Genomic DNA, 11,520 nt, shown 5'->3' on the forward strand with positions numbered 1-11,520 from the left:
ACCGCCACCTTTCGGGACCAGTGGGAATGAGGAGCTGTGCTCATGGGTGGGGCGCACAATCAGGTATCTTGCTCCATGTTAAATCTCAGAGCTCCTTCATGGGGCGAGATGCAGAACAAATATGGGGGGGGGAGCAATTCCAGTGCTGAGTCCTCGCCTAGGTGGGGCCAAGGCTGGGGTGAGCGTTTGCACGTCAATAGTGGCGGAAGGATATGCCACGGCCCGCCTGTTCCGCCTCCCGAGCTCCACCCTCGCAGGAGCGCTGTAAATGTACCAAGTTCCACATGCTCTCTCTCTTCATCTGGCTCTTCGTTTGGTCACGCCTTCATCTCGTCTGGCTCAATTTATACATCACCATTGGTTGCTGCGCTGAGCAGAACAAGCAGGGGATGCTGGGCCGAGCTCATCGATAGACATGCACCAGATGAAATGCAGTTTTACATTCATCAATAATTCCACTAACATATTTCTGTACGCTCACATTAAATCTATTCTCCTCATGTGTTCTTTGCTTCATTTCTGACACCCCTTCCCCCCACCCCCAAACTACATCTTTACACCTTCCTTTCCACCTCATCTGCCAATCACCACACACCTCATCACACCTCCTTCAATCACGCACCATAGCCAACCCAGTTTTCCTCCCTCTTTCCCCCACCTAAGTGATTGGGTTTGCACTGGTCTGTCGGCCGCACCAGGTATTCTATAGGTCGCAAACACCTCATACTTTCTCTCTCTTTCTTCGCTACTTTAATTTCCTCTAACTATATTATTTGCCACACCTCATCAATCCTTGCTTTCCCCAGCTGTACATATTGCTTTGCATTAAAACCTTTGAATATTGTGCCACGTGCCCTTTCCTCACCTTAATTATAAGTAAACCTGCTTGTTATAAATGTACCCAACTCAGTCTGTCTTTTCCCTATTGGTCCAGCGTAGTCCGCACACAGGTTATCCGGGAAGTTCTGCCCCACTAATTTGCTCTTATTAGATGGTGCATACTCGGCAGCTCCGCTCGGCTGCACCTGATACACTAAGTTAACGCAAGTACGCATCGAGGGGACGAAACTCGCTTGGTGCAGTCAATCCACCAGAAATGGTAACACACCAAGGAGAAGAAACACTACAGAAAGAGCAGAGGGTGCAAGACCAGAAAGGAGGCGGTACAAGACCACTGACCTGTCTGCGATGTGAAAGTGATTGGCCCAGATACTCAGCTTCATCGCCAGAAATTCCAGTGATTTTGAAGGCCTTGGTTTCAATGGCATCAAGCTGAGCAAAATGTGAGACAGGGGCCCGAACCTCTTAATAGTTAGTGTTTCATTATATCAGCTCATCGGATGTAGAAATGTATATGAAGACCTCATTACATTAGTGTATTCATTTTTTTTCTCTGAGGAGCATAAAACAATGAATGAAATTTCACAGTTCATTTTAGATTTAATTAACTTCCCGTCACTGCACGGCAAGATCAATATAAAAGACAATGCAAAGGAATAAAAATTATATAGCAATCTCATTTAGCAAACATGTAAAGGAAATTCTATAAAATGAAATCTATACATCTACATGCTATGTACAAACTCAATAAATCAGATCACACACTAATGTGTAACTCTCATAGCTTGTAATACTTATCTCCTCAGACCTCAGAGGCTAAGCCGAAGTGAGAACAGTTAGAACTCAGAGTAGATACCTCAATGGAAGATGTGAGATTGGACACATCAATGAAAGATTGAGACAGGAGGATTGCTCAGCTACGAGCATGCTGACCTCTGAGCTCTGATCATGGGGTCATTCCTTTATGGAACACCACTCTACTCATGTAATGCCAGTTTAAATGGGTGGGAGAGGGTGCATATTGAAACATGCTGTAGCCATTCTCTGAATTGGAATTCAACTCTAACTGTCCCATCTGCATTGCCATTTTGGACATTAAAGATCCGACATATCTCTTGGAGAAAATCAGCCTTTGTGTGTGATCGTATGGCTAAATTCTCTTTGGAGAGATTAAATAAGCCACTGTATATGCAAGATAATTATCAAATCTAGTTGAGCAGTTCCAAGGACCAAATAATTATGTGTTACATTATGTAATGAGAGATATGTAACAGGCTTTGCCCGATTTCACCTTTATGAGATTTAAATGTACAAGGAAGAGCATATGAATAAGCTTTATATTTACACTAGTGGGGTATGCTTACACATTGTAAACAATAATGAACTGTGCTTCTCCATTGTCTCGGGTCGCTCCCCTGCATTTCATTTTTTTTTTCATTAATTTATTTTCATTCATTTCTGTTTTCATTTCAGGATGTTTTCCGATGGTTCTGTGACTTTCCCGGTGTATTGGCTTCCATGTCCATCGGCATGCAACATTTCAGCTTTCGACATCACCCGGAAGGTACCGATCTATAATATCAGTCAGTCATTGAGTCAGTGAATCAGTGGTCAGAATGAGCTTTATATATTTGATTTAATTAACAAATTAATTGGTCGGAACTTCCAGTAACTTTAAAATAAGTCAGAGAGAGAGAGAGAGAGAGAGAGAGAGAGAGAGAGAGAGAGAGAGAGAGAGAGAGAGAGAGAGAGAGAGAGAGAGACAGAGACAGAGACAGAGACAGAGACAGAGACAGAGACAGAGACAGAGACAGAGACAGAGACAGAGACAGAGACAGAGACAGAGACAGAGACAGAGACAGAGACAGAGAGAGAGACAGAGAGAGAGAGAGAGAGAGAGAGAGAGAGAGAGAGAGAGAGAGAGAGAGAGAGAGAGAGAGAGAGAGAGAGAGAGAGATATCACCTTTTTCAGACTGTATTGACAACACCCTCGTTCATGAGATAACAAAGGCATCAGAAATAATTTCCCATTTTCAGAACATACACGAATGAAAGATATCTCAAAGGATCTGAAGACATACATCACCGTAACGTCAACCATCAAATCACGGAATGCATTATTGGTAATATGCTGTTATATTACCCAACCATATATCTGTTGTTGAGATCATTCCTTCCACTATAGGCAATTTACATTATAATTGGTGTGTTTTCTCAACGAGCTTCGATGATGTAATAACAGTGTCTGTTTTTTTTATTTGGGGGTTAACCAAATGAGCTTGTATACTGTTATTGCAGTGGTGGGGATTAACAGAATCGTTTGAGGATTTGCTGATCCCTGGCTCATTGAAATAATTTTGAAAGCATGTCTGGTTCATTAGGAAAATGAAATAAATGTTTTTATCCCTGCTCTCAGTTCATGCCACATTTTGTGACAATGACAATGAAGAAGGCTATTGCATTATTTGAAGGTCATTCGATTCAGAATGGAGAGTTCTGTTGTTATTTTTCCCATTATTATGATGATTATTCCAACTCATTTTGTTACATCCCTAGAGTGAAAGGTTAAGGTTGCAGTTGTAAAAATTGGTCCATAGATAGATTTGATGATCTCAGGTTGATCACTAAGAGTTGTTTTTTTAAAAAAAGATTGTTATTTTATGGTTGACATTGAGCTTGACGTTTGTCCTGGTTTTTGCACACACTTTGTTTTCAGATGTATTTATACAGTCAGACACAATAACTACTTTCACCTGCTATTCTGCACTTTGCACTGAAGAGAAACCTTATTGTTCTCCATGAGACAATAATCTCGAGTTATTTATTTCATAACTGGCAACTATATATATATATATATATATATATATATATATATATATATATATATATATATATATATATATATGCATATATATGCATACATATACATATACATATACATACACACATACAGAGGGTTTCAAAAAGATTAATACAACTTTGACTTCCTGCCATTACTTTGTTTTTTGACCTATACCATTTTCCTTTTCAGGTTTTGGTGTTATTATGGTATTTATTCCCTGGGATTTGTCGCTCAATAGCTCCACGATGCCATTGACAGTGAAGCAGAAGACAAAAGTGGTGGCTCTGTGGTGTGAGAGTAAATCATATGTAGACACCCGCCGGAGGTTCTGCCAGGAATACGACCTCAGAACACGTGATGGACCCACAAATTGTGCCATTCAACGTATTGTGAAACATTTTGAGCACAAGGGTACAGTGCACAACCAGAGCAAGGGCAACAGTGGCAGGTCAGCATCAGTAAGCAAGAGCCAAGCCAACATCGACGCCGTGCGGGATTCTGCAATGGACAGTCCCAAGAAGTCCCACCACCGGCGTTCCTGGGAGCTAGGCATCAAGCCAATATCAGTCTGGCGTATCCTCACAAAGGAACTGAAGCTTTTCCCATACATCATCTCTATTCGGCATAAACTGAGTCAAGATGACATGAGGAGACTTGATTTGTGCAATTGGCTCAGTGACAGGATGGAGCGGTACCCAAACTGGATCAATCTGATCTGGTCCAGTGATGAAGCCCATTTCGACTTGAACGGTACCATCAACAACCACAACATTTTCTGGGGGGCAGAACCACTTGAAGAGATCACTGAGAGGTACCTGAAAGGGCCCAAGGTCACATGCTTCTGCACCTTCAATGCCAAATGGGGAACTCTGGGGCTTTACTGGTTTGAGAATGACAACAGCAGGATGGTGACGATCAACGGTGAGCGCTACCGAGCCATGCTCCAGAAATTCCACAATGATCTAGCCCAAAAGGTCACCCCAAATCAGCTCAGCATGACCTAGTTTATGCAGGATGGTGCATGTCCGCATACAGCTGGTGACACTTTCACTTTCCTGCAGGAGCTCTTCAGAAACCGCCTCATTTCCCTGGGTACCGCTCATGACTGGGCACCCCATAGCCCAGACTTGAACCCTCTGGACTACTGGTTTTAGGGGGCTGCCAAGGGCTCTGTCTACACCAACCACCCTGCCACACTGGATTATGTGAGCAGGAGGTGTCATATTATCCCCAGGCAGTGCCACCTTGAGGGGGAGGGTGAGTGCAATTGGAATTATATGAGCTATATAACCACAATGTAATATAAACGAGCATAACCCACGCTCTGCGCGACATGTTGGGGTGGGTGTGTTTGAGAAAGGAACTGATGCAGAGTATCAGTAGTAATTTTACTTTAATGCAGTAAGTGGAATACGATTTCACTGTTTCAGAACCATTTTATTTACTTTTTTTTGTACCATGCACCTCATATGGTCTTTGAGATAATGTAAGCCGAATATCACGTTACTCGAGCGCAGAACAAAGTCGAAGATAGCGCGACACGAAACCACAAACTCGGAAATAATGTATAAGATGCACATAAACAGTACACGTTTTCGTTTCATGTACCTGAACCGGGTTAGTTTTATTTCCGGGAGCTATCGAAACAGCAGTCTGTTACCTATACACCACCAAAATAAAGGGATGTGTCAGAAGAACGTTACATGCTTGAAAGATCACCCATAGGGTGGGTACTCTGCTATGATATTAATAATCATAAAGATAACTCGAACTGCCACTTTATAACTGCTGGCAGTGATCCATCCATCCACTGGGACCATACTCTGTGCAGAGCGTTGGTGCTGCCGAAGCAGTCTCCTTGGCTATTGGGTACAATCCTGGACGGGTCGCCACTCCGACACAGTATACCAGCATGCTGGCACTCATTTTGCCGACCTCGGAAGGATGACAGGCAGAGTCAACCCCACCTGGGATTAATTCAACAGCCGAGTGGGATTTGAACTCAGGATACTCGGATCCTAAGCCCACCACCCCAACCATTAAGCCAACACCAGGCATGCTGGCAGTGATGACCGGGTATTAAGACCCGGGTATTAAGGCCTTGATACAACCCTGCTTTGATACAACACAGGATTGATGAGTTATGAACCGAGTAACACGCTGCGTTCAATCTATTCATTATGTATGTAGTTTGCCATTTTTCCTGAATACATAGTCGGTATCAATTGAATTGCTGTTTAAATAACCTGAACATGAAGTAATAAATGTCACCATGGGTCCACATGATAAACCGGAACTCCCCGAGTAATAAGAAGCCCTCCATACATCTCTCTACTATGCAGGATTGATGAGTTGTGGACCAAGTAACACGCCGCATTCAATCTATCTATTACATAAGCAGTTAGCCCTTTTTCTTGAATACATCATCAGTATTGACTTGGTATTTAAATAACCTGAAAAAAGTAATAAATGTTGACACCATGGTTTCAGAGGGTAAACTGGAATTTTCCTGAGTCGAATGAGGCCCCACATGTTTCTCTACGACGCGGGATTCACAAGTTATGGACCAAGGAGCAGGCCATGTTCCATTTATTTATGATGTACACAGTTGACCCTTTTTCCTGGGGCCATCATTGGTATCAATTGAATTGCTACTCCTGTACCCTCAAGCGCATACAGGCACAGGCAAGTGAGCCTTATTCAAAAAAAATTCTAAAAGTTCTCAGATTCAAACAATTAAATAATTCTGCCTACCAGACCTTGTAGCCAATTGAGTTGAAATTTAAAAGTTGCATTCAACATGTCTACTAGATCATAACTCTGAAGTTTGACATTGACTGATGAAGTGGTTATAGAGAAAATATTATTTAATATTTTAATTCAATGCAACATGGCTGCCAAACCCTGTGGCCGATTGGATTGAAATTTAAAACGTACATACATTCCCCATGTTTACTAGATCATAACTGTGAAGTTTCACATTGATTGATGTAGCAGTTCCAGAGTAAACATTATTTAATATTTTCCTTTACTCCAATATGGCTGCCAAACCATGTGACCGAAGTCAAAAAGAGTAGGGAACTTTGACCTCTGACATCATAAATTTAGATTCTGCTGGAATTGGGTTGGGGATCACGCTTGTGAAGTTTCGTGTTAATCGCATAAGGTGCGTTTTTCTATCCAAGACGGCAACTAAATCACAGGACGAATGGTCATAATTTTTGCCCAAAATGCAGCAATGGCGTTAGATTACAATTGCAATGTTTCGCTTTGATAGGATAAGTATTTCCAGAGAAAACATTATTTAATATTTTTCTTCAATCCAATATGGCTGCCAAACCGTGTGACCTTTCAATCATTAATTTACAAACTTGTACCCCTGAGTCTTGGAGAATATGTGTTTGAAGCTTCGCCTTGATCTGTTCAGCCGTTCTGGAGAAGATGATTGTTGAAGGTATTATGGTTAATTCAATATGGCCACCAAATCATGTGAACTCTCAATTAGTCATTAACAAACTTAAAGACCCATGCCTTGGGGAACATGTGTGTAAAGTTTTGCCTCAATCTGTCGAACCGTCTTGGAGAAGAAGTTTTTAATATTTTAATTTTCAATCCAATATGGCTGACGAACCACGTGACCGATGATGTCATAATATTTTTTTCTCTCTCTCTGGTAAATTGTTGCGTAGATGATGCTGAAGAAATTTCAAATTTTTCGGATGGAGCGTTCTTCGTATTGAATTTTCACCAGGATACCACTTCACCGATGAAGTCACACAAAATAATTTATTGCCCATGGGGAGAACTTGCCATGTGCCATGTTTCAATTTTTCCCATTATGTGGTCTCGGAGATATAGAGGTCCAAAGTTTTTGGGGTTTTTCAAAGATGGTGTCCGTACCACATGACCTATGACATCATAAAGGGAATAAACCCTCAAAACCGTGGCGGAATAATAATAATTAATCAATACGAATAAATGTCTGTGTGTGTGCATGTGCGTGTGCGTGTGTGTGTGTCAGTCAGCGTAGCTCCTCCATAACTCCAAAACTATAAAACCTAGTAGCCTGAAACTTTGCGTGCACACTAAAAACACTCAAAGGAAGTGCACAGGTGAGAATTGGGTGTTTGGGTTAATTAAAACACCCCTTTTGAAGATAATTAACAGCCTTATTCAATTACATCCTTCATCAGGCGATCCTCGGCCATCTCACTGTCTGGGGTCTGTAGGCGTTTCCTAGGTAAGCCATGCTGGGGTCTGAAGCCGCCATGTTTTTTGGCCTGCTCATCCATGCCTTGACTTGGAACAGGCCGCAACGATTTCTTTACGATGAAGCTTTTTTTCACTTTCCCCACTCATATTATCAAATGCCCATTCATCATAGCTATGAATCGCTGGGTACATTGCAATGCTTATAAACGCCCAGAGACGCCAGCATTCATGGCTTTATTTCATTTCCGCACATGAATAACCAAGAGAATCCCTTCAAGTAATCATAATTATTAAAAATTTTGTGCTCCAGGTTTGAAAGTATAAGCAGTTCTGACTCCTAAAAAAGGTGTTCATTTGGCCAATTCAGACATAGTTTGGACATTTGGACATCGCAAACGCTTGCCAACCATTCAATTAGAGTGCTTGCTTGAGTGCTTAAGTTGCCAGCCGATCCACCCACAGTGGACAGCGGTGCAATTCCTGTCCTGAACGGGATGTACTCTAGCAGTTGCTGCGAGGTAGAGCGTGTTCTGATAACGCGTTTTTGCTACAGCGCGGATTTAATTCAACAACAACTGCGCGAGCATTATTCCCTCAACCTTTATCTTCACAGAATGGGGCGTCACCTATGTGAATGGGGTTGTGTGATCCTCCCAATGTGGGCCCATCGGGCCAGTCTCCCTGGATTCTCATCCCGTGTATGTATGTATATATATATATATATATATATATATATATATATATATATATATATATATATGTATATATATATATATATATATATCTATATATATATATATATATATATATATATATATATATATATATATATATATCTATCTATCTATCTATCTATCTATCTATCTATCTATCTATCTCTCTCTCTCTCTCTCTCTCTCTCTCTCTCTCTCTCTCTCTCTCTCTCTCTCTCTCTCTCTCTCTCTCTCTCTCTCGACATCTGTACGGTGGTTATCTCCATATGTGTCTGGACAGTGGTTCTGTCCGGGCAGTGTTTGTCTCTGGACTGTGTTTATCTCTGGACATGTCCGAGCGGTGTTTGTCTCTGGACAGTATTGTTACGGCTGTGGAAATTCGCATTACACCATAAAGGGCCCTCAGGTGAGATATCTTCATAGGTACATGTGTAGTTAGCCCAAACCCGTTGTATAGAGGGAATTTATGTGATCCATTCAGGCTGCGATCCTCCAGTTAGCCATTTTTCTGTTCTATCTTTTATTTCAAACAAACAGCATCTCAACAACCACGCCATCCCCATCACAGCGCCAACCACACTACAACCATGCCACCTCCACCATCTACGCAACCACATCTTCGCCACTACGTCCGCTTCCGAACGGCAAACAAAGGCGCCAACGAGGGAACTGCGAGGATGCGCAGGTTTCCCCGCCTGTTTCTCCCGTTTGACTTCCCCGCGCTTTGGAGTGGAGGAGGGGCGATGCAGGTCAAAGGTCAGAGGTCATGTAAAGGAGGGGTCTCATTTTGGGGAATAATTCGCTGGCCTAGAGCCAAAAACTGACTCCCCCGGCCCCCACACGGGGCGGGGTGGAGGGAGAGCGTGAGGGAACGCCCTTTTCGGGAACCCTCTCGAAGGAAAGTGGAGCCGAGAATGGGGCGGGGAAAAGGGCGGAGCCCCGCGCTATAAAAGACAGACACGGGCAGGGTGCTCAGGCGCCTCTTCCTCTTCCGCCTCTTCCTCTTCGTCTTCTTTTCATCTTGACTGGTGGTCTGGTCTGGTCTTCAGTTGGTCTTCAGTTGGTCGAGGGTTGGTCGAGTTGGTACGAGAGTCTGGTTCTCGAGGGAAGAGGTCCTGCGCCCGCGGCTTGGCGAGTGGCCCTGTCACGAAGGCACGGACGGGAGACGCGGCAGCGCCCGTTATGAGGTGGACCTGCGCGTCCGGACGGGGAGTGCCGGAGAGGGTTTGCCGGCCGCGAGAGAGGTCGGGGCCAGGCGCGACCACGCTGACGGTCGCGGGAGAGGGACTCACCAGCCATAAAAGGGAAGTGGCGACTTCTTTCTTTCTTTTCCTTCCTTTGCTTTTTGTATAAATGTGTGTGTTGGTGCCATCTGTGAAGTAGAACTGCGTAAGTGTTGCCATGTGTCGGTCGTAGCTCTGCATTTGCTTTTGTTGCATGACTGTTTTAACTGTTATATGTGCATTTTTGACTTTATGGCTGTATATACGTGCTTGTCTGGGTGTGTGTGAATAAACGTGCTTGTGTGAACTTGTTCCCCGTTTCGCTTCGTCTTTTCTCCAATTGACTCTCCATCCTGCTTCACGTAACGGGTTCGTCGTGGGTGCAACATCCCGGTAATTAATCGGAACCGTCAAGGCCGACGATAACACCGCTCGGTTATCACTGTAGCATGGAACAGACCGCTTAAGCGGTTCGTGTCCGGAGTCAGCCTGTGATGTGGTATGATCGCCCGGTCGACCACTCGCGCAGGTACTTAGGGAGATCGAATTTGGCGAGCAACCCTATCCTGCGCGGGTGGGCAATTGGCACGATCGTGGTGAGGTTAAACCCCCACCCGTGACTAACTCCCGCGTTGTTCCGAGAGGGTCACGACTGAATTGTCCGTCCGGTGGGCGACGTGCAGCGATTCGAGTTACGTGGCCGTTCGCACGCCGGTGGGTGCGAATTCGCAACAGTATTTATAGTCTGACTGGTAGAAAGTGGATTTCAGACTATTTTGTTTCCATCTTCACTGTTATTCCATGCAGAATAATTTTGATGAGACATTATGAATCGAAATTAACACTGAATCGCACGTCTGCCTTCCCTTACTCTCACCTCACGCTGCCTTCCCTGCCCCCATCCCTCTTCACTTTCCCCTCTTCTCTCTCTTTCCCCCTCCACCTCTCTCCACCACCCATCTCCCTCTTTCCCTTCTTTGTCTCCCCCCTCTCAGTCGTCCCATCAGCGAAGCGATGGGTGGTATTTGCTTGGAGAAAATAATCAGAAGAAAAACAATAGGTTACCTGGCCTGGTAGGCTTAGTCCGCTAATAAACAGAATTTATTGGTGATGTGGCCGCATATTGCAAATGCATATAGTTTCGTCCCACATAAACCCATAAAAGCCAAACTGAAATGTTTGTGGATTTTCAGTGTTGTGTCTCGTCTTTTGATGTAGCATTCCGAGAAAATTGTCATGTGGTTTCCAACATGCTGGGAACACTACATGCTAGCAAGGACAGGAAAAACACATTACAATAGGTTGCACAATTTCTCTAAGTTTATTTCTTTTGGCAATGAAGATACTCATTTCTCCATAAATTTCGATCAAAGGAGTGAGAAGTAAAAAAACAGGAGAGAAGCTCCTGCCATTGATTATGGTCTTGAGGGATGACAACACTGAAGTAAAAGTCAGTGGATGCAACTCAAGTGAATTAAATTTTACATTTAAGAGTGTGGCCATTTTTCTGGTCAAGTGAAATTCCAACAGGAAAGCAGTGGAGTGTAAGCATCTTGGAAAGATTGTATGAAGTTTTTTATGGCAGACAGTGGGAGTTAGAGATTCAGCGGTTGGCACAATAAGTTTTGAAAGCCATTGGCGTGGAATTGGGCTCATGGATAAATTCAATTTGAAGTGTTACCAACATGGG

At 43.5% G+C, this 11,520-nt stretch overlaps 1 protein-coding gene across 1 annotated transcript in view; it reads right to left on the reverse strand.

Moving 5' to 3' along the window:
• Positions 1-1,082: 1,082 nt before the first annotated feature.
• The window catches only part of LOC147016546 (uncharacterized), a 162,359-nt gene continuing 151,921 nt past the window's right edge, over positions 1,083-11,520 (reverse strand). Inside the window, exon 7 of the mRNA XM_085847852.1 lies at positions 1,083-1,272. Within this exon, the coding sequence (XP_085703978.1) occupies positions 1,083-1,272 (190 nt within the window). The remainder of the gene's footprint in view (positions 1,273-11,520) is intronic.

This window comes from Eptatretus burgeri, chromosome 11 (assembly GCF_056783735.1).
Source record: "Eptatretus burgeri isolate ZD-2024b chromosome 11, Ebu_testis_v1, whole genome shotgun sequence".
Classification (NCBI taxonomy): domain Eukaryota; kingdom Metazoa; phylum Chordata; class Myxini; order Myxiniformes; family Myxinidae; genus Eptatretus; species Eptatretus burgeri.